The sequence below is a fragment of the Dermacentor albipictus genome, chromosome 1, assembly GCF_038994185.2.
Source record: "Dermacentor albipictus isolate Rhodes 1998 colony chromosome 1, USDA_Dalb.pri_finalv2, whole genome shotgun sequence".
NCBI classification, from domain to species: Eukaryota; Metazoa; Arthropoda; class Arachnida; order Ixodida; family Ixodidae; genus Dermacentor; species Dermacentor albipictus.
The window spans coordinates 137118025-137142128 of NC_091821.1; the positions used below are offsets into that span (position 1 = coordinate 137118025).

The following is a 24104-nucleotide window of genomic DNA, read 5'->3' on the forward strand; positions in this document are numbered from 1 at the left end:
TAAAAGTCTACACATCAAGTTCATCTTGCTCATAATGGCTTACCTGTCTGCTTCATACAAAGCTTCGCATAATGATACGTATCACCGTTCAACTCGTGTTTAGTATCTTGCAGAAACGTCTCTCCAGAAGAGGTAAGCCAGTGTTGTGCCCACTACAAGTAGCACAGTAATTTTGAGTATCTTAACTTAATTTTAGGGGTGTGTGAATACTTGAGTATCTACTATTAGATTTTTCGAATATTTGATATATTTGGTGTAGAGACCCTTACAGTGCCACATGTCGTGTGCGCCATGGATCTTGTTGGGCCCGATGCTGCCCAGCGTCTTCGGCGCAAAAGGAGCACCGACGTTGCTGTGGACGGGTCGGCCCTGCTGACACGGTAGTGGACTTCGTCACTGCGAGCGCTCCCCGACGTTGGGCTGATGCGGTGATCACACACACAGCATCCAAACACCGCAATTTGTAGAATGGTGCCGCATTGGCCAGGTCCACTTCTGTCGGTATGGGGTTTGTCCGGGTTGACAGGACCGATTGAAATAATAATGCGACGTAGACAGAGAGAAGGCAACAAAAGCAGTGAGCATTTCATAAAGTGCAAAAGTATGTGTGAAGATCGGGCTGATTAGCCACTGACAGGCACGTAGATCGCCTTGGATATGCGGCACGTAGATCGCCTTGGATATGCGGCAACGAATTTCATGCTGCTCCGACAACTGTCAGTCTAACTCGCACACGTGATCTCGGAACCGATCACTGATGAGCCACCCGTACAAACATATTAGCAGCAAGCGAGCAACGCCCAAACTTGCTATGACCCTCCATATATCAGAATATTTGACAGATGGCAAATCATGTCGTCCCTGATAATGAAACTGTGTGGACAGCTCCTGTTATTTACCGTCGGCACCGGCTGTGCGCGAAGTGGTGATTGAGTCACGTGAATTATGGTCTTATCGTCTGTCACACAGATTGCCCTTACGTTAACCCATCCTGCTGTAAAGTTGTGAAAGGCCTTCTGTACTTAAGAGAAAAGCTGGAAAGCAAGAGTTTCTATGCAATAAATAAAAGATTGCCACAAAACACAGGTTCACTATTAAACTGAGGACCTAAATGGTATTCAATACAACAGAACGTCATTAGTTTCAGAGGAAAAAAAAGCACTTGATTCTATTCACCAGAAATTCTACTGATAAAGAAGTATTTTCCCGATCTTCACATACTAGAACTGAGTTGTAATCAGTACTGGAATTCTAATTTTGTGTTCCCTATAAAGTAGACCATACTGTGTATCTTGATTTCTAGGTACCTAAGTTACTCATAGCTTACTACATTTTGATTCCCAAGCATGTGCAGAACTGTGTTTTTCAGCCCTAAATTTGTAAGCAATAAATTTTGCGGAAATTCTTCTAATATTTGATATTAGATTCAATACTAATCTTTTTTTATTCTATTTGATGTTAGAGTCGAAATATACTATGGTATTAGCACACCCCTACTTAATTTACATGCTTAGGGCAAGTCTGGTCTGTCTGCAGTAAAAATTGATATGCTGTAGTCTCAATCAGTTCTGTAATTTTAGGGCTGCTAGAGTTTGCTCCCAAGTGCCACCGTGTGGGTCCATGCATTTGGCCATAGCTGCATACATATAGGCAAAAGCGTGTTGAAAAGGTAAATTTGAATCATTGTCATATAACTGTCGTATAACTTGATTACTACATAACTTTGCTGAACACTGATGGACATTAAGCTACATGACTAATATGCATGTTAAACCGCTTTGACTAAGTGGACAGGTAAAAGAAGCTAGCACTCTTACTCCAAGTTGCTTAGAATACATGCACACAACATAGAAAATACCCAAAACAAGTTGTGCAGGAGGAAGTAAATGCAGTTGAACCCCGCAGTAATAAAATCAGTGGGGAGAGCGTGAAGATTTGCTTCCGCAAGAGTTTCGTTGTTGTGAAGTGAGACAGCACAGACAGAGAATGCATGGAAAATACGAAAGTTTACTGTCAGAATTATATTAGCCTACTTTGGTGAGCCTTGCTCGACGATATATGCAGAACTGCGCATTGCTGACAGCACAAGGTGTGTCCCATGTGTTGGTCAGCGATGGCACACTGGTATGGATTGATATTCTCAATAATTTTTGGCGATACAATAACCTTTGCGAGATTCCGTGCGACTCTGGACCGGATGTATTGGTTTCTACGAGCAAGAGAGATCCTGCAGTGCTAAGTACGGCTGTCTTGGCACAGTGCCAGGAAAGCTGTTGCCCTTGTCACCCATAGATGCGGATATGTCTGGTGCCGAGTCGCACAAAAGTGATCATATCCCAGAAAGTGATCGGCCCAAAATGCAGGCATCTTTGGCAAACCTCCGTTTGACGATGCCAGATCTTCAGGCGATGTGCTTGCTCGGTGGAAACTAAATCGGTGTGCTTCAGTCAGGCCTGCATTCTCAGACGGTCACTTTCGGTGGCACAATACGGTGCTAGTTCTCAATCACAGTTGTAGAGCGAGACAGCCCGTGCAGTGGCTACAACATCGAGCGCCAAAACACCACAACGGTGGGACATGAACTTCTTTGTTTTCGCTGCACTTTGTTTTCCCTGTCCCTCACAATTAACTTCAATGCAAACCGACCCTCAGAGTATGCATGCACTACACATGATATGAAAATTGTTACCACATGTCATTACAGGTCAGTGGTGATACGGCCATGCCATTTGAAACAGACAATCTACAAACAATAATGGCAGTAATAGCGTATTTCTTCTGGTGCTTTGCTGTTTTTGCAAAAAAAATTAAAAATGGCGGCGATCACACAAGCTTGTTGTGACGGTATTTTATGCAATTTAAGTGGCCAGAAAATGCATTTGAGTATCTTTTCACTTGGTTAGCATTACACGGGTAGATAATTTGGGGACTAACATTCCAACAAGTTTTGGTAAGGCGGGATTGCGGTGTAGTGATGTTTGGTTGTCAAGAGATACGAAATACATTGAGTCCTATAGGCATTTGCCGTGGATACAAAAATAATTGTTTCAAGAATTTCATTGTCTCTGGCTTTCATTATCATGGGGTTCGACCTTACTACATGAAATGTTATAAGGATTTATTTTTTGAGACAAGCCATCTTTCACATTTTTTCTCGCCACCTGTCATTGGTTTATGTGTGAATCTGATGCAGTAAAGCCTCGTTAATACGTAGTTGTCAGGGAACGTGGACGGGTACACACTAAGCGATGACTAATTAAATGATAGTGGCAGATGAGCGTCTGTAGACTTGCCAGCCAGAAAAGAAGTACGTCCTAGTTCTCACTCAAACACACACAGACAAGTTTTATTTGTGAGCAGGCAGCAAAAAATCTGTGATATTCACTTGCCACTGTGGCGGCCTTGCAGCGACGACGAACTCCTCAAACTCGGCAAGGTTGCGAGCCAGTTTCTCCATAAGGCCCAACTTCTCTGCGAATGCTCTCATGACAGTCAACGCACGCACTGCGTCAGATACAGAAGGGTTATCATCCATTTCCATGTTGTACTGTGGACAACGTGGAAGTGCCAGAAGCTATGGGAGCAGGAAACACATCATGGCCACCATGTTTTGATGTCTCTGTCGGTAGCGACTGCAATCCGTGAAAGGTCCGTGTGCAGCAATATCGCTATCTATGGCCTGTGCTCATGGCATTTTGCCAATTTTGCTCTTGTATGTGCTGAAAAATGAAATAAATACCTTGCACTAACCATTTTACATGCAATAAGCAACTACTGCTTAAGTAGTCAGCCAATACATTAAGATCAATAAGTGGTAGGATGTGGGATTCATGGCAGCTATATTTAAACCGAAATTAGTTATGAACAGGTACATATTAACGAGGTTTTACTGTAAGTGCAATGTAACTGTGAATTCTGTTTTAAAGTGTTAGTTTGAAATCTGAGAAATTATTGCTTTGACATTTGACAAATGTGCTTTGGGAATTTCTGGCATTGCCAATTTGCAGGAACGCCGCAAGTTACTGATGAACAACCACACTGGGACGCATGTTTTGAACTTTGCATTGCGCACTGTGCTAACTGCCGAGGCTGACCAAAGAGGATCACTTGTTGCTCCGGACAGGCTGCGTTTTGATTTTACAAACAAGGTGATCTCGCATTTCAATACACAGTAATTCCTAATTGAATTTTAATTGTGTGTGTGTAGGGGGGTAATCTTACTTAAAATGACCTATGTGCCCACAAAAAATTATTATTGTTTTGACTTGTATCTCTTCTGTAGGCTACAGTTTTAACATTCATTTGGATGGTGAGGTGAAACTACAGCAAAATCCTGATAATTTGAATTGACGGATAATTAGAACTGCTCTTTTGGTCCCGGCAGAGTACTATGTATTTGAATAGAGAAAAACTCCTGTGAATTTGAACTCTAAAAAAACACGCTTTTACGGTTATTTTGAACAAAATCTTCACTCACATGCGCCTTATATTGGACAAACCCAAGCCAAAGGTGAAGGTTCTATGTGTCATGTAAAAGTGATGAGCAGTGTGTGCCCTCCTTTGCCATGTGACTTAAAAATGAGCTGGAAGGAGCTCCCAATATGCACTTGATCATGTTACAGCACTCTCGCCTGCACCTTCTCTCTCTCTCTCCTAGCGCAGGCTTCATCACATTACTGTGCACTCACTGCACATTTTTCCTAGCATCTACAGCAACCAGCGTGAAGCGTGATCTTATTGCACTTGGACTTTATACAGAACCTAGACTACTTCCAGCACATCATATATGTCGTTGTGTGCTAGTGGAGGAAAGATAAGACTTCTTCAATGCGAGCCTGATGATGGTTTTGGTTTTGTGTGCTGTACAGCACAATTGATTGGGCGCTATATTTAAACAGGCTCCCCTTAGTTTGAACTCCATTTTATTTTAATAAATTTCCAGTCCCCTTGGAGATCGAATTAATGAGCTTTCTCTGTCGACGATCCACCGGCCGCGACAGCCAAGGCCAATGTCTGAGTGGCCAGCGATTAGCCGGCTGCTCAAAGAACTGCTATTTCAGGCTGTTATTCATAGATGGCAGCACATTGCAGGTAGCGCATTGCAGGCTATTTTCTAGTTGTTTTGGGTTTGGCACCCTAGATGGCCATATCTGACTACACTTCCAGCAGGAGTTGTCCGTAAAATAATGCAAAGCTTCCTGCTCGCCAGACTCTGCTCTGTTGTTGTAGCTGTTGCAACCAGAGTACCAGGCTAAAAAAAAAAGCATACAGGTTTCTGAGTAGCCTCATTTTTTTCTGCACATACCACAGAAAACTGTGAAGCAGACCCATTCGATGCTGTGCTTAATTTTCGATGGCCATGTTCAAAAGTCCAAAAGGCGTTCTGACTGTAAGAACACAACAGTGCTCTTCATGTTCCTGCACGTTTTAAATTGCTTTTAGGCTCACTTTCTAGTTTTCTTTTACTGCGTCCAACGTGGAAGCCTTTTGTGAACAAAATAAATCGGTCATTTTGTCAGTGCCATGTCTGTAGCAGATTTTAGAGCAATTTTCTTACAATGCGGAACATGCTTTACGAAGCAGAAAAAACGTGCTACAGAACACCAAGCACGGTGAAGCGCCGAACGGGCAGAAGGGAAGGGGCTAAAGGCCAGATTTGTGAGTGGCGCTTCTGCTGCATTGTCAGAAAGATAATATAGTTGTATTGTCACTCTTGCAGTAGTCCAAGTTGATGGAAAGATGGTAACAACATTTCAGACCTTTGTTTTTATTAGTATAGACATCACCATGGCTTTTTCTAATGTACTTGTGATTGTATGAAACAGTTCGATCTGAACCACAAGGATTCATATTTCAGACTTTTGTTTATGACTAGGTCACATGCTTGATTCACTGCCACATTGGCTGTATTCCAATAGGGGTTGTGTGAAGAAATGAGAAATGCTCGTATGCTCAAGCTTGGCAAACAATAAAATATATGTGTGGTCAAAATTAATGTGGAGCCCTCCTATGCTCTTATAGCTCATTGCACAGCTTAGGGATGTTAATCTTCATCAGTTATTATTAGCATTGTTTTTCGTATGATGGAACATAGGCAGTCATTGCATAGGAAAAAAACAACTAAAGGCTCTTAGCATAAAAATGTAACTGAAAGGACTTGTGATAAGTTCATTTTTACTACATAAGCTTGGCGGTAAATCTTTTCTTGCACACGATGCTGCTCACATACATGCTCTCCCTCATCAATCATGTTAACGAACTTGTGCTAGCCGAGACTTCATGGTTTGTTGGAGCCTCCATGTGCTGTGGTGCTGTGTTGTTGTGCCACTAGCTTGGACACTTGGCAAATGACAGCACCCACTTTCGAGATTTTGGGCAAACCTTTGCATGTTTTTCCACATATTTTCGCTTGTTGTGTGATTAGACATATAGCACATGGGAACCTGCAGGCAAGAGGCTTCATGAACCTGTGCTAATAACACTTGTGTATAACATCTGCTGCACTTAGAAACTTATATACATATAATTATAATGAAGTGTAATGGAAGAATTGGAACAGTGGAACAATTATTCTTGTCTCGCTTTTGGGGATGCTCTTGCTTTCAGGTGACATAACTTTAAATGTGATGCCTCGGGTGAACATACATTCTACCTACTGGCTAATTTGATGAATGCACACTGAAAGTTATGTCCTCAAGGATGACTAGCTTTGTCACTGTAATTCTAAGTTGTTGTTTAGAAGCACTAAGTAGTTAAGAAACATACGCAATGATCATAACAGCGTGGGTACTGTTCTGCTACGGAATAAGTTGTGCTATTTAGTGGATAACCATTGAAATTATTATCTGTAGATACATTGTGTGACTACCTCGTTTGTTGGATGTAGTTTCTGCCAATGAATAAAATAGCTTTGGTTGGTAATAACGACATACCGTACAGTGTGAATCACACTTGTGAAGGGTTGAGTGTCTGAAGCAGTGTTAATTGCTTCATTGTAGCATGTTTTGTTTTTCATTCTTTTTTTTTCTTTGTGAGAGATGACAAAGATAATGCTGAAGCTCAAAACTTATTTGTATCATGCTAGTTTACCAACCGCAATGATTGCTGTGCTGAGCAATGCCACTGACCTCGTACAGGAGGCTAACATAGACATAGCATAGCGTGTTCAAGTCTATTAGACTTAACATGCATGAGAATGATGCCGGTTGCTGATGCAAATATTTAATAACGATTGGCACTTAGATGTGTCGGGGTTGCATTCGATTGACCGTTAATGAGCACTCTTATGTTTTAGTTCCCATGCCAAGCGGTCGGATAGCGAGAAGATTTTCCAATTCTCAGACGCTGCTGCTGTTAAATCGGAAAACGACACAGCCAAACTAGTTTACAACATGCACCTAGGCCATGCCTGATGATGCAAGTAACATTCTTGCGGAACTAAGCGAAATTTCTCCATACTGTAGTTACTGCTGCACTGAAAGCCTACGCAATGGTTTCCTGATTACCCTGTATGAACTGACATCGTGTAAATTTCTCTCAGAACGAGCTAAAACATGTGCAAGTTGTTCTACAGCATGCAACGGCAGGACATTCAAGCAGCATCGCGCCTGCTCGCATAAATAGAACTTACTTCGAAGCTACCTCAGTAACTGCAAGCAGCAAGTAATAGTACTTAAGAATTATACGTCTACTTCATAAATCCTACTAACTCGCATGCCACAGGGTTCCTTTCTTGGGCCCGCGCTTTTCTCACTCTACATAAATGATTTCCCTGCAAAGCTTAGGCATTCACAGGCTTTCATGTATGCTGACGACACCGCTCTTGTATTTACTGGAGATAGTCTGCTTGATATACAGGATAAAATAAATGCAGAGTTAGATAGTTAGTGGTTCACATCCAGTGAACTGACCCATAATCTTAGTGAGACTAAGTATACAGTTTTTCATTCTAGGAAGAAAAAATTCAATACTGAAATACTGGACATATCATTACGAGGTACAAAACTACAACAAGTTGTCTCCTACAAATATTTAGGCATCTTCTTTGATTCAGACATGCACTGGAAAACTCACATTAAACACCTTTATTCCAAGGTTGCTTATGGATGTTATATTCTTCTTAAGGCTCATAAATGTTTCGTATAACCTGTCCTACGCATTCTGTACGTTTCCTTCATTCAGAGTCACATATGTTATTGTATTGAGTCATGGGGTAACACTTTTATAACTTACCTTGATCCTGTATTCCGTCTGCAAAAACGCGCAGTAAGAATTATCACTTCTTCTAGGTGTACACAAGCCAGTACGTACTTGTGTAGCTCATTGCATGTGTTGCTAGTGCATGCATTGTATGAATTGAAAATCGCTGAGGTCATTCATAGTATTATCGAAGCCAATGATCCAATTACTTTGCTTAAAATCCCTTTACGAAATACAAGAGTTGCATTTAATCTGTGTTTTAATCTGCCTCCATGTCATAATCTGTACGAGAAAAGGCTCATGGAATTTAACGGTGCACTTGCTTGGAATTCTCTGCCAGTACATATAAAAGAAGCCCGTAACTTTAGGTCTGCTGTGAGAAAATACTTTTTTGAAAGGTACTGTCGATAAAAGTACAGTTCTTTATATTTACATTCCCACAATTCCCACAATGTTCAATATATCCGAGAATTCGACTTAACCGAGTTCATCTTAACGAGAGTTTACTGTATATTTTGTTCCCATACAGTTCATTGTTGGCTCGAACAATGTCTTTAAAGCAATGTGTCTTCTTAATCACTAGCCATCAGTAAAAGCATTAATTACCATTGAAACAAATACCATTGAAACTACCAAGTTGACTTGAATGCATACGTAATATATTACATGCAGAAGCCAATGTCACCAGCAGAAGTAAAGGCTGCTGAACAACATGCAAATGAAATGATTGCGAAGAATGGAGTAGTATATGCAAAGGATTCACCTCTTGCTCTTGCAAAAGCCATTCAAGGACTAAGAGCAGTTTTTAATGAGGTAAGCATAAAACTTGTTTCTGGCTAATTTGCTTTCAATTACGTGGTATTTTGTGAAGTTTGGTTTTAGTCTTTATTCTTGCTTTATATATGGAAGAAAGGCTGCAAGTTCTCTTTACGTTTTGCTTTTCCTCATTGACTGAAATATCATTGTTTGCTTCTCATAAAATGGCTGCCATTCGTGTCTGCTGGCCACTCTTACAATCACTGCTAGCTCTCTTCTTTTTTTAATATGAAATATTCCCACCAGGTTTCAAATTACAAATATCATTGTTGCTTAAGTACTGTAAGGTACCAGGTGCTTTCGGCCAAGTATTGGCAATGACTACATTCTAGAACACAATATTTGATCTTAAAAAGCAGTGTGGGCAACTTAAAACTATTTAATGCAAAATTGGTCGGAGGAGGTCCTATGGCAGCTACATAGGCTGGTGAGGTAATGATGTAAATTTCTTGTGTTTTTTGGTAGATTGAGATCACGTATTGTGACTGCTGAGTTGGCAGCTAGTATCTACTAAAGCTTAGTAGACAGAAATTTTGGTGCAGTGCTATCACATTAGAGTGGAGTCGCTGCTTGTACATTGGTGCGTTTATTTGCAGACATACCCTGACCCAGTACGTGTTGTCTCTATTGGCATTCCTGTTGAAGAAATGCTCGCAGACCCTTCAAGTCCTGCAGGATCTGTAACTTCTGTAGAATTCTGTGGAGGAACGTAAGTTGCCGCTTCATTGTGTTACTCTGCTCTGTTCTTGTCTCCCGGTCACTAACATTTTCAGAATGTTTTTGAAGCTTTTTTGGCAGAAATATAAACGCTTGTTGCTGTGGCCTCTTCAACTGGTCTTTTCAGAATTCTCTGCTAACATGAAGAGGTTGTGTAGTGCAGCATTTATAATATGAGAATAAGCAGTCTCTGAAAGCTGCAATAAAGCTCTGTCATCACCATTAGAGCTCACGTACTGTCACAGTGAAGCTTAGTTGCTGTCTTGCACAACCGTTGAAGCACTGCCAGAATTCCCTGAAATGACCAGTCAAGGTTTGCCATTAGTAACCTATACATAATGATCAATGCAGCTACCAAAAGTATGTCAGCTGCAAAAGTTTATAGCAACGGCTTTCTTTATTTTTATATTGCTAAGCTATCACAGAGAAACAAAAATAGCAAAAAACGGGATGAACAGTGGAAGCCTCATTTCATTATAGCCTTCCTTTTCAGTGGTAAGTTTTCATCTCAACATTTCTGGTACGCTTCTACTGATTGCATAAGGCAGTTGTATCTGAACCAGAATGCTTTTTACTTAGCAGCTTGTTATGTCTATACATATTTGCACCTTACACATAGCAGTCTAAGACAGGAGTTCTCAAGCATATTGGTCCCAAGGAACCGTGCTAAGCTCCATGAAGTGCCAAGAAACCCCCTCCGCCCCCTACTAGAGAGGCTAGGCATAGTGTGCAACACGTTGGGGGCCAGTGGTGGTGTTGGGCAGGTAACTTGACAGTGACGTGCAACCCATGTGGTCCAAACTTGGTGCAATTGTTATGAGCCAAGACAAGACAGCATCGCACCCAAGGCATGCTGAGAAAGAATGACACTTTTCAGTGCTTATCAGATAACACTTATAACGTTTCATCACAAGAGGTCTTAGACTTAGTGCCAGCTCTATTTTGTGTACAGTAAAACATCGTTAATTCGGATTTTACAGGACCAAAAAAAGAAAGTCTGAATTAACCGAATGCCGAATTATCGAGGGTATCACAATGCTTACTGCATCAACATGCTTTTATTTGCCAAATGGATCTGCAAATCCTGTTTCTATTTTGCACAAGAGCAATGTGGAGGCTGCAATTCTCGTCATCTCGTGACTAATTAGCGCTCGCAGCGGCTAAGGACTCGCATTTCAATACTATCGTGCGCACATCTCGATTATTTTTTCACCAGTGAGCTGGTCACCAACATATCGTCCGTCCATCGTGATGCAGCCAATGCTTTTCATCTGCACTGAGTCAAAGTGAAACTACTGTTTGCCGCATTTGCTGCGGACAAAACTGTGGCTGCTGTCAACGCAATCATGGATCCCGCCTTGTGGTTCTGAAGGCAGGCAGCCAATGCACATGCCAAGTCAAGATGAAACTACTCTTTGTTTTGCAACAAATGCGGACAAAACTGAAGTCACTATCGACGTAATCATAGATGGCGACTATGCAGTTTTGAAGGCATATGGCCAACACTCGCACTAAGTCAAAATGAAACTACTGTTTGCCGCAACCGCTGTGTATGAAACCGTGATGGATATCGACGCATTTATGGATGGTGACTACGGAGTTATGAAGGCACGTGGCCAGCCGCCAACGCGGTTTTATGCGCGGCAATAAATGGAAGAATAAAGGCATAAGAGCACAATTAGGCACGAAGCGTTTCAGTGTTGCTGTCAGTCTCGTATCATGTACGATTTCCGCTAGTGACTATGGCAATGAAGACTTCGCCGCTTCTTTTCGGTTGGACACTAGTAGTGCCGTTTTTGCTCTATTGCAACGTGCATTTGCAGTGCTCCACGCTCGCCGAGCTACCGTACTGGAACCAGCTGGGTTGTGCTGCCTGTCCATTTAATTTTTAGTCCTCCAACATATACATCAGTGTGCACGGTAGCGACACCTATTTGCAAATGGCAGAAATGCGCATGGTTTGCCGTCTTAACCACTTGGCAAGTGCGGAACCAGGGAAAATTTATCAGTGGCTTGCGGAACCCCGAGAAGAGGCCTGCGAAACCCCTGGGTTCCGCGGAATCCACTTTGAGAACCCATGGCCTAAGGGCTTATTCTTGCTTGCACAGCTCCTCAAAAACGAGTCGCATCTTTTCTTATTAAGTGGTTCTCGTGGGAAGGTGAGGGAATAAGTATCAATTTAGAGGCAGATCTAGATGCTTTGACGGGTAATGCGTAAAGTGAGGCTTAGCTTGGCTTTTACATTATAGTGTCAATATTTCAGCTTAGAATGACAAAGTTGAGCTGGTTGGTAGGGGTTCCTGTCAGAAAAGTTAGGCGTGCAGGCACGAACACAAGAAGAAGGCTTTCCCTTTCTCTCTCTTCTTGTGTCCATACCTGCTTGCCTAACTTTTTCTAACATAAATACTTCAGCATTGCACCATCTGTTTGAAAAAAGTGTAGCCCCAGTGACTGTGGGCTGTGTGGGCTTCAAATCTTGCACAGTTGTTGTATTGCTCGCACTGGCTTGCCTTTATAATGTTGAAGGTGTAGAAATCGTACAGGCCTGAATGCTCTCTGTTCAGACCACTGCTACAGCAGTGTCATGATGCCTGCATGTGCTCTCCTGTTATGGTTGCTGTGAGCCAAAATATATACAAAGCATAGGCATTGCAAAGATTGCGAAAAAACTGTCCGAACACGAATGCTGTGTGTGATTGCCAATAACTCTGCTTCTGCTAGACACATTGTAAAACTTCTTCCCAAAGTACTTCCTAAGCAGTCTAATTTTAATTTAATTTGAAATGCATTTCTCGACTTTGATAAATAGTGGTTCAGGGCCCCTTTAAGATAGTGTTTTTAGTTCAATTTATCAAATTAATCTTACATCATAGCTTTGAAGTCCTTGTGTGCATGCGCTGGGACCTTTATAAAGGGAACACATCCACGAAAATAAATAGCTGTGACAAACTTTATTAGAATATCTCTTTCTCTATAGGAGTGTAAGCAAGTGGCGGTCAATCAAGCACATTACTGTGCATTCTGTTGCACTTGTATAAGCCCACTTTAGACATGTCCCTTTTGCACCTTGTGCTCAGGCACTTCTACATGGAGAATCTTGAGTTTCTTGAGAATCTTGAGAATCTTGAATGGAGTTTCTTGAGAAAGGTTTATGATCTGGAAACCTACTCTTAAAGTATCGAAAAGGAACTGACTTGAAATTTCTGGTGTGCAGTATGCGGTGAAAACCTCTTTTACTTCAAGCTGCACAGAGAAGGGACCGTTTCTATTGTTTGATAGTGCCAGTAGCATTTTTATGGTGTCAGTAGCATTTGTAAGATGTCCTTGCTTTATTGTTGCTAGCTGCTGCAGTATACATCATGCCATCATATATCAGTACAACAGTGTAACTGTGCTGGGTTTGGCTACAGTAACATACATGACATACATTCAACAATGGATCACATCGATGTCATAAATCAGGTAATTGAGAAATCTGCAGAATGTAACCATGCTCTATATGGTATATGGCTTTCATAGATTATGAAAAGACATTCGATTCAGTAGAGATGCTAGCAGTCATGGAGGCATTGTGTAGTGAAGGAGTACTGGAAGGATATGTGGATATCCTAGCAAACATATAGACCATTTTATTGAGGCACTGTCATTTTGCGATCACAGCACTATCTATCGTCCGGCACAGTGCCATGCTGGTATGTGGGATCTCGCTGAAGGGTGCACAGCGAATGTGCTGTTGACGACGAGTGGCATGTTTTCTCGTTCTCCTGTGAGGTCTCTACAAGTTTTTGCTATTCGGAAACTTGTTGGCGTGTCGACACTAAGCTTTGAGCTTCAGTATAGCCTCGATATTAAATGGCAATGAGCCTAGAGGTGCTGCCACAGCGGTGGCCGCGATTGAAATAGGAGGCAAGTCAAGTCTGAACATTGTAGATACGTAACATACATACAACATGTTATTATTGTATGTCTATCCTTGAACATATTAGTAAAGTCTTGAACTCTATTAAGGTATCACTCAGGTGACAACAATCAGGGGGGTCGTGTGCCATGTGTTGTGCTGCGTCAGCATACATCCCAATCGAGGTAGCTAGCGAAGCTTAAAAAAAAAACATATTTTACTAGCTGTCACGCTTCTCAAATTTTCTCGGTATGGTTCTCTAAGCATTGTTTACCTAGCACCCGGGCATCAAGCTTTACAAAGTAAAGAACTCCAATATAACTTGACTGGAAGGGCCTTTAACATGGATAAAACGACCTGATGACAGTGGCCGCGAATATGCCATGATCAACCAGACACACGCGACATGTTGAAACTACATGCGCACTCTTAGGTCTCGAGTAGTGCTTGTGTAAGAGCACCTCGCCGGCTTGAGAGAGCTGAAAAACGAACAGCTACTTTCTGCAAGAGCAACTTTATTTTCTGAACTAATAACAGTGCGCGATGTGCGGCATTGACCAGACAGCTAGTCGGTGAAATTCAGAACCACAGGAGTGCCGCTCCCCACCACCTTCCTCCGCCCGGCTGCTGATTGTGTTCACTTGTTTAACTGCTTCATGGGCGCTCTGATCACGTGTAACAAGCCGCGGCTGTTGGCGTTCAAGAATGGCACTGCTATAACAACTGCAAGCAAATGTCACGCGTGGCAAGCGATATGCGAGCACCGCCAAGGCATCGCTTTGGTGGCCCCAAAGGGGGCCTTTTAAAAATTGCGAGAAGGCTGCCGCGGCAGCCTGTCAGCTTGAGAAATCCAGAAGAAATGCTGAGGAGAGATCGCCACAAGCATCTTGCCATGTACTTCTTACTGGCTTGCACGAGAAAAGCCTATGTCTGTCAGTCTTGCATGCTTTACGGGAAGCTTGCCGACATCCTTCTCCAAGGCATCCAAGTGCTCCTTGTAGTGCAGCGGAAGGTTCCTCGCGAAAACGAAGCCCCAGAAGGGTACTGTATCATCTGCCGGGCCTCCTGTGAAAACAACATTCAGGTAACCTGCCCTACCGCCTCATCATTGCCGTCATGTACGAATGGCTGCCATCGTCGCCGTTGCTATCCGACGATCGTCTCATCGGTTAGAAGCACTTAGTTTCCAAATCTGTAGCCGTACGCTTTTTTTTTTTTCACCGGCAACGTCGCGCATCGATGATCAGCGGGCCGATCGGCCATCTTCCGTTTTGGTGGTGAGTCAAGTGAGGCTGAGAAACCGCATGGCCAGGAACGACTGCGATGCAACCAACAAAGACGAATGCAAGTGATTAAGCTGTTCGCAGAACTGCGCTGAATGAGGAGCCAGCGAGCAACATGCGAGCAATCTGCTTGCGGCGCAGTCGGCGCGGTCCATTCGTGTTTCGGAGGGTGAGGCAGCATAGAGCTATATGTGCAGCCCATTCGTGTTCGGAGGGGTAAAAGGGTGATGGGAGAGAGCCGTGCGAGATGGCTGGAAAATGAGCACGCGGCGGCTGTTGGAGCAGCGGCCCATCGTGCAGCGGCTTGAATTTCTCGTTTTCTTCTTTATTTTCAAGGATTTCGCACTTCACTACCTTTCGGCTCAGACACTTAGCAGCCAGACTTCATTGTTATAACCAATAATGCGGCATCGGGGCATTGTAGTAAGCGGGTTATTTCACCATGGAAAACATACAAAAGTCTATGGTGTAGCAGCTTCTCATTGTTATAACCAATACTATATTGTTAAAACCAGTATCCTTATAAGTGAGTTTGACTGTACAAGGTAACCTTGCCAAAAAATGCTGGCTAATCACCGAAAATTTTGGAAAGCTATCCTACCAACTGGGTCATCCTCAGACACATTAATAATTGACAATGTTGCAGTTTCTGATTCACAGACAGTAGCTTCTTTTAACAACCTACTTCCACTCTGTCTTTATGACTGACAACTCTGTAACGCCTGTTTTTGATTCTGAACCATACCCTCCAATCGACGATATATCACTGTCTACTGAGGGTGTACTTAATTTAATCCTAAACCTAGGCACCAAGAAGTTGTGTGGTCCTGATGGTATCCCGACTGTTTTTCTCGTTCGATTCTCTTTTTGGTGCAGCAGATATCTATCATCTTTAGAAAATCTCTCTCAACCGCCACCCTTCCTTCCTCGTGGAAACTTGCTCCGATTTTCCCCTTATTTAAGTCGGGTAATGTTCAATTGTTATCTAACTATAAGCCAATCTGCTTAACAGCACACTCATGTAAATTACTCAAACACATTATCTTTAAACATATTATCGAACTTCCTGAAATTACCAAAATTTTATGCATTTTCCAGCATGGTTTTAGACGTGGCCTTAGCACTATAACACAACTGACAGAATTCGTTCATGGCATCAGCAGCTCTTTAAACATTGGTGACCGTATTGATGCTATATTTATAGACTTTACAAAGGCCTTCGACACTGTCTCACACCCTAAACTTATGCACAAGCTGTTCACTACACTAAAAAATGCATCTTTGGTTGGCTGGGTATTGGACTTTCTTTCCCAGAGTTCGCAATATCTATGTTTCAACTCTACTAACTCATCCTTGATGCCTGTTTCATCAGGGGTTCCCCAAGGCTCAGTACTGGGTCCTCTTTTATTCCTGCTTTATATTAATGATCTCCCCCTACACACTTCAGTTAAAATATGCCTTTTTGCAGGTTATTGCATTTTATGTCATACAATTAAATATCGTACTGATCATGTTGTCCTTGACAATTAATTTGCTGACTTCTGTAACTGGTCCAAAGCATGGCAAATGAATATCAACTTTTCCAAAACCGTTTTCATGTCCTTTACATGACGCTCATCCCCTTCCTTTGTTGCCTAGGCCTTTAAGAATATTACTTCGAATTTAAGTATTTAGGTATCCTACTAACGCACGATTCGTCATGGTCGAAACGCATTGGTGTCACCTGTAACAAGGCCCTTAAAAGACTAGGTTACTTACATCGTATGCTGCGTCTTGCTCCTCAAGAAACTAAACTTCTTACATATAAAACCCTCATATGCCCCATCCTTGAATATGGCTGCGTTGTATGGAATGCATACAAACACTGTGTCGTCAAAAAACTAGAATCGGTGCAAAAAAAGGCAGTGCGTTTTGTTTGTAGGAGATATGACAAGGAATTTTCGCTATCTAACTCTCTTCCCCTAATTGGTCTCACTCCTCTTGCAGAGCATCGCAACTTGAATGCTTAAAATTCGTTCACATGTTAATAAATTCTCCTAGCCTCTCCTCTCTAGATAACTATTTGACTTTTTCCAAATCCTCATGTACGAGGAGCCACCCTGCTCTAAATATCTCAACCTTTCTTCCCCCGCACTGATTCCTTTACTGTTTTTTTCCATCAACAATTGAAGTCTGGAATTAATTACCGGGCAACATCTGTTCACTACCACTGAAACAGTTCGTTCAAGCTCGTTTATAAATGTTTGTATGTTTGTTGTTCATCCCACTCCTGCATACTGCAGCCTCATTGAGGCTGCATTATGTATAAGTAAAATAAAAGAAATAAATAAAATAAATAAAGAAGAGAAGTGTGCAATCATTGCACTCTACTGGGGCTTTCATATGAGGCAGAAACTTGGGAGGTTGACAAAGAAAGCTTGAGAAGAAGCTAAGGACTGCACAAGGAGCAATGTGACGAAAAATTATAGATGCAGTGTTAAGATTTAAAAAGACAGGGATTGGAATTAGAGAGCAAACAGATGTAGCTGCTATTCTAGTTTCAGTTAAGAGGAAGAGATGGAGTTGGGAAGGCCATGTAATGCATAGCGCAGATAACCGATGGTCCATTAGAGTTACAGAGTTGGGTGCCAAGGAAAGGGAAGTGCAGTCGGAGAAGGCAGAGAACTAGGTGGTGTGATGAAATTAGATAAAGTTTTATATAGGTAATGTATGATAGGGCCTTGATTTGGTGTTTTTGTATATTGCTGCTTGACAAAATTAAGTGTACCTTTATATTTTCTCTCCTTTAATTATCGAAATGTGGGGGCTTTAAGTTATCATACAGTTGTTGTTAATAAGTTGCATTCCTAAGATATGCATCCTAAACCTGGAAACTCCAAGTTTAACATTGACATATAAACCAGTCATTCATTTTATTGCATTAAATGCTCTTTTACCTGCTGTCATGGCTCTGCACTCTATTTAGGCAGGCATTGTATAATTCACTAGAAGCTCTAGGTAAGACTCATTATAGTAGTAGATCTTTGGTGCTGCTTCTTCTAAGCAGCTTAGCTACAAGCACTGTTTTGTAGGCGTACCCTACCTTGAGAATGCCTTGTTTAGTGAACAAAATCAGGCTACATTTTTTATAGGTTGTTGCATAGCTACTCAATAAAAAAAAAGAAAAAAAAGAAACGACATTGCTTATGGTTAGGGGTGTGCAAGTATTCGGAACTTTTGAATAACGAATCTAATAGTGTTTATCTGATTCGGTCTTTGAATCGAATAGCCACTATTTGTGAATACAATCATTTTTCGAAGAGTTCTTGAATATTTTTAAATGTAAACTGTAGGCAATCAAACATAAAAGTGGAGCATAAGTACAATAATTTTCATCCTTGTAGGCATAGCATACGCATAAAACTTGAGAACTTGCATAGTGCATCAGGTCACGTAGTGCAACAGGCTACACTACAAGAATCATTCGCACTCTATGGAAAGTGCCATATATGTAAACTGCCTAATTGTTCTTGATGCTCCTTTTGTACATTCTGATAAACAACACCTCATAATGCACAATGTAATGATAGAAAGTTGCTAAGCTTATGAATATTAGGATGTGAATACCATTTTACATCAATTGTTAAAATGGCTGCTTATTATTAGAAAATATTAGAAAAGTATCCGATTTGATTCGATTTGCTTCTGGCACTATTCGTTTTATACTCAATTCAGTCTCAAAAATTGCTATTCACACACCTCTACTTATGACAGAAGGCAGCTGTGTGTGCACCCTGTGTTCAGTTTGTAATATGCAAAATTACAGCATCATATTGCTTTTCACTATCACTTTTACCTTCGGAGACAGTGGCTCTAGTATGGGTTTTCATGAAATATTATTTCATGCAGTCACCTCAAACGTGCTGGCCATATTGGAGACTTTGTCATTTCTACAGAAGAAGCCATTGCCAAGGGCATTCGCAGGATCGTTGCTCTTACTGGTCCTGAAGCAACTAAGGTGGGTGAAGTGGGGGGAATGTTGCCTGTCTAACTTAGAGGAATCTCTTTTTTATATTGTATGTGCCTCTGTGGCCACAGAACATGATAATCTCGAGTTCTTGGTGCTTCTTGAGTTGAGCTATGGTTGAGCCATGAGCCACGGTTTAACAGTGTGCGTGGTCAATAAAGCTTTTCTTTGGTGCTCAGCAAGCAAATTCTTTTGCACTGTGCTCTGTATGTGCAGGTGTAGTGTTGAGCTGTATCAGCTACTCTCAGGTTATTTTGTTTCTCTTGTCTGTCATTGCCTGCTTACATGGTTATAAAAAAATTCACCACCTATGCCTTGCTTGGAAGTATATTTATGTAGTCTCATGGGAGGTGAGGCATTATGCTTAGAAGTGGCTCTGGCTGAGTGGTCGACTTAGTGCAACTGCTGAACAGTTGCTTTCTGAATGCAAAATTCTTCTGAATGCTGTCTGAATGTAAATTTAAAAATGGGTAAGCATAGCTGTTGATGAGTAAATATGCACGCGCCTTATATCTAGTGCTGAAAAATTTATACCTTAGTAAATAATGTCTGCAGGTTGTTGTAGAAATCTCAGTGAAGATTATCTGAATTCAGGGCAGACTTAGTCTTTTGAGTTATGTGAGTTAATTGGCTTCATTATAGTATAACCAATGCTCACTGCTTTTAGTGCCTGGAAAAGAGAGTGCATGAAAATAAATCATTGTATTAGGTAAACAAAAGAAAGCAAATACACATTTTTTTTTCTTGAACACATGCCAGAAAATCTGAGGCTAAAGAGCAAGTGCCAAAGCCGAAATATCTGCTTTTTGCTTCTCCAACACTGTTGCCTGTCAGTCTTCTTTCCAGCTGTAATTACCTGGTCCCTCCATGTCTGCAGGCAGTGAAGAAAGCTGAGCACTACGAGAATGAAGTTAATAGACTTAGAACGGAGGTGGAGAAGGTGACTCAGGCTGTCCAAGGAAAAGAGCTTGTCAAGCAAATTGTTGAGCTCACAGAGGTCAGTAAATTGCTTCATTTGGCCATCTTTTGCCATGGATAAGTAGCATGTTTCATTTGAGGTACAACAGTTTGTAGGCAAATTTAGATACATTAGTGGGAAAGCTATCCTCGGGTATAGTAGTACGAAAACTGATAAAGTTGTGTCACTCTTGCTTGACATAGAAGAAATACCATGTAGTCTTTTGATGCAGTTTTGTTGAAAAATTATGAGCTACGGAGATGAAGAGAAAGATGGCACTTGTTGCCTTTCTTTCTTTCTCATTTTCACTACTAGGCATTGTTTGTGGCAGTTTCAACCCTTTATTTTATACAGGAGATCTCTCAGTCAAGTATTTCCTACTGGAAAAAGGATGAGCTAAGAACAGAACTGAAGAACCTCAAGAAGAAGCTTGATGACCTTGACCGGAGCAACAAAGCTCAGGCACAGCAATTGGTAGGCAGCATATTTTGATTTTGTTTCTTTAAAGGGGTCCTGTGGGTTTCTTCCCTGCTCTTTCTGACTACTACTAATGCCAAACACTTGGCTCATGTCTCGTTGATTTCACCACTATATGGCCATAACACCAATGGTGTAAAGGGCCATGATAGAACATGCACGCTTTGCTTGCACTAGAGCGTACAAGGAAAGCTCATCTGAATGCATACAGTTAAACCTTAATAATGCATAGTAATAACCATTGCCACTTTACTTCAATTCATTGAAAAATTTTGTTTACATTGAAATATTGTGTTTTCTCGTGTAAGGGCCACACCATTTCACAAATAAATGTTTGAAATTATACGTGCCTAGTCTGCACTCCCCTATAGACCAGAATTTGCAGTGCTTATAGGCGACCGTCATCTTCTGCCTGGGACTGTGGGAATTGGCAGAAGCAACAAAAGAACAATCACGATAACACTTTGCCTGCTCTTACCGCCTGCTTGCCTCCAGTGTTCGCTCACCTTGGCTTTGTTGTCAGCTGCCCCTTCATGAAATTGGCAGCCCAGGATAGGCTGCGCAGGCTGCTAGGGTCAAAATTAAGCGAGCTTTCTTTAAACAATTGTGCAAGAATAATCAGCAATGAAGTGGCCCACCTAAGTGCTCGAGCTTTCACGAACCGAGCACAGGCTAGACTAGGGGACGGTTCAGATGCCAATAATCTCCCTCCAGCATTCACCTCCAAAGACAGATTACTTACATACATTCGCGGGCATTACCGCCTAGGTTGCCTAACCCTCCCTCCTTTAATGATTCCGTCGTCATGCGTACACGAGGTTCTATGGCGTAAACTACAGACTCGCACTTTTCTATCTCTTGCCTTACGTCACAAAATTCACCCGGGAGTATACCCTACTTCAGCCTGCAAGTTTTGTCCTGCTAGCAGAGCGGACCTTAACCACATTATGTGGCAATGCAAGAACCACTCCCCTCCTCCTAATCTTTGTAGAGTTTTAAGTAGTAGGGAGCTGTGGGAGGCTGCCATGCACAGCTACAACCACGAACTTCAGGAAGCTATCCTGAGGTGGGCTGAGGTGGTAGAGGAGGCCTACCGCGAGTAGGATAACCTCCCTCGCCTTCTTCCCGCAGCCCCTTACCCTTTAAGATGGGATAAATAAAATTGTCTCTCTCTCTCTCTTAGTTAAAAGGGCCCTGAAACACTCTTTGAACTTAGTGAGAAAACAATGCCGATTGTTGACAAGGCCCCTGCGAATATGTGAGCTAAATATTATTGCACTGCATGCAGCAGGGAATTACAAATTTGTGTCAAGAGCAGTGAAAAATAGCTTGCTTTCGCTGCCGCAATGTCATCATGCAGGATCACCACAGTCAGCTGGACCCCCAACAGCTATTGGCTCATTTCGTGATCATGAGAACATTCTCAGTAATACAATTACTGCTCATTTGAGTTAAATAAATGAAAAATATACCTTTCTGTGATCTCGAAACAACACAAAAACTATTTCATCTTTGCACTGTAGGTCTAAACATGACAATTGTGTGTTGCTGCTTCTGCTGTGCGTATCCTTTGAGATGCCAAGCGTAGTGTAGATATACTACAGCCACCACAGGGTGACACTACGAGCCATCTCGCTTTCAACCTTTCGGTGCAGCCAGCAAGCCGTTGCTCTTTTGCGCCTCCTTGCCGTCTCCCCTGTGTAGCTTCCAGTGCGCTAGTGAAAATTAAGATAGAGAGAAAGTTGCTGATCGGTCCGATAACTAGGTACGTCTACCTTTGCTTGTGCCTGAAAAATTCGAAAAATTTTTGCAGCAGGAGATTCGTGAGCAGACGTAATTTAATAGTGATGCCATTGTATGATTAGTTAGAAAAGTGTTACAGGGCCCTTGGCATGTTCTCTGGGTGTACTTGTACTGTGTGTACTGTGTTCAGGTTTAGTTTGGTTCAGCACGCTGATTAAAAGTCTGTTCACTGTGTGTTGTGTCCACACATCACATTTTACTGCATCCAGCTGGTGCCTGTGAATTACGGTCAAATATTTCTCTTATGCTGTTATTGGGGTTAGAGTATAACTTCATTTTGTGTGAGGTGCTTTTCTTGCCACTTTTGTCTGCATTGAAAAATAAAATCACTCTATATTTGCAATGTACAGGCAATTGAGACTGTCAAGAAGCTTCTAGAGGATAAAAAAGATTGTGACTACATTGTCCACACGCTTGATGTTGGAGACAACGCAAAGGTGAGTGAATGGTTATGGTAGCATTACAGTGCTCGCCGTTGTTTTGTATATTGCTTTTGTGCAGGGGCATAAGACACTGCTCTCTTTGTCCAACTTACCGCAGGCACTTGATGCTGCATTGAAGCAAGTGAGAACGCTGACACCCAATGCAGCTGCTATGTTCTTCAGCCAGGACAGTGAGAAGGGAAAGGTCATCTGCCTAAGCACAGTGCCCAAGGTAAGCTGTCATTTTGAGCTTTCAGCTAAGTAATGTGTACTTACATATGAATATGTATGTGGTTAATTCAAAAAGGTTGTCTATGTAACACTCCTGTCTATGAAAGTAATAAGGCAGTTGCTGGTCTGCATGTTTGTGAATATATGTGCTTGTGAAGTGCATGTGCATTTAGGGTCTCTTTACATGATACAGTTGTTTATGGCAAATGGGTTCCACGGAAATCTGTAAGGTGGAGGAAATTTCTTGAAAGCGAAAATTGCCATCCAGCTGAGAGCATCACGAAGCCGTTCTTGGATGCATCACAATTTTATATGTATGGTATGTTTGATATGTAGCTAAGATACGTAGCAATATTGCAATATTATGCATCATGCTTCAGTGCTTTTCTGGGTTGCGGCAGCTTGCTTTTCCATGGGGGCAAAATGCCAAAACGCCTGTGTACCATGTGTGCTAAAAAACCCCTGGTGGTCAAAATTAATACTCACTAGTCCCTCACTACTGCATGCCTCATAATCATATTGTGGTTTTGGCACGTAAAACCTGAGAATTAAATTTTTAATTTAATGCTTTTCTGTCCAGAGGACCCATGGTTTTGCAACAGGAGCTCTTGTATCTGCTGATCACCTTATAAGATACTTCTTTAGCTTATAGCCTATTTCACATGGAGTGATATTGCACTGTATTTTTTGCAGCTGTGATTTTCACACATGCAGATTTCGCATTGCCGTTTCACATGCACCGGTTACGGTGACTTTTTTGAGTTTGTGAAACACTTAGTGGAACAATGAATTATTCTTGGTACAGGATTATTTAGTTTGCTTCTGTGCAAGCAGAGTAAGACTAACTAGAAACAATTTTTGGGATACCTTTATGTTCGAACTCTTTAGCCTGTCAAAACAAAAAATAACAGGCAGGTCACAGTGACGATTTGTATTATTGGTTCCTTATCCATGTTACATATGAAATTTTATAGGGTAGTACAGCACCTCAAACAGAAAAAAATGCACCTATGATGCACCTGATGCCCCATTTGCCGTACTTCAGATGTCGCAAGGAAAATCACACCATGCGAAAAAGGCTAAGTGACAATTGAGCCTATATGTATGCAGCACTCGGGCCAGACAGACAAACAGGCCAGGCCAGTAGTTTTGCAAATAGACAGGCCAGTAGTTTTGCAAAGCTAGATCTACCTGTAGCTGTCACAATACTTTTTTACTCACTCGCGCTCTAGAATGAATGAGCAACAAGCCTAAGAATACTGCTGGAGCAACAAACACATGTCATCTGGTTACA

General features: G+C 41.8%; 1 protein-coding gene across 2 annotated transcripts in view; it reads left to right on the forward strand.

Moving 5' to 3' along the window:
• AlaRS (alanine--tRNA ligase, cytoplasmic) overlaps positions 1-24104 on the forward strand; it is a 56636-nt gene that overhangs the window by 31148 nt on the left and 1384 nt on the right. For both annotated transcript variants that reach the window (XM_065444142.2, XM_065444143.1), the window contains exons 15-22: positions 4008-4148; positions 8872-9012; positions 9612-9724; positions 18802-18910; positions 19797-19916; positions 20232-20351; positions 22508-22594; positions 22698-22811. In XM_065444142.2, coding sequence (XP_065300214.1) covers positions 4008-4148; positions 8872-9012; positions 9612-9724; positions 18802-18910; positions 19797-19916; positions 20232-20351; positions 22508-22594; positions 22698-22811 — 945 coding nt within the window. The remainder of the gene's footprint in view (positions 1-4007; positions 4149-8871; positions 9013-9611; positions 9725-18801; positions 18911-19796; positions 19917-20231; positions 20352-22507; positions 22595-22697; positions 22812-24104) is intronic.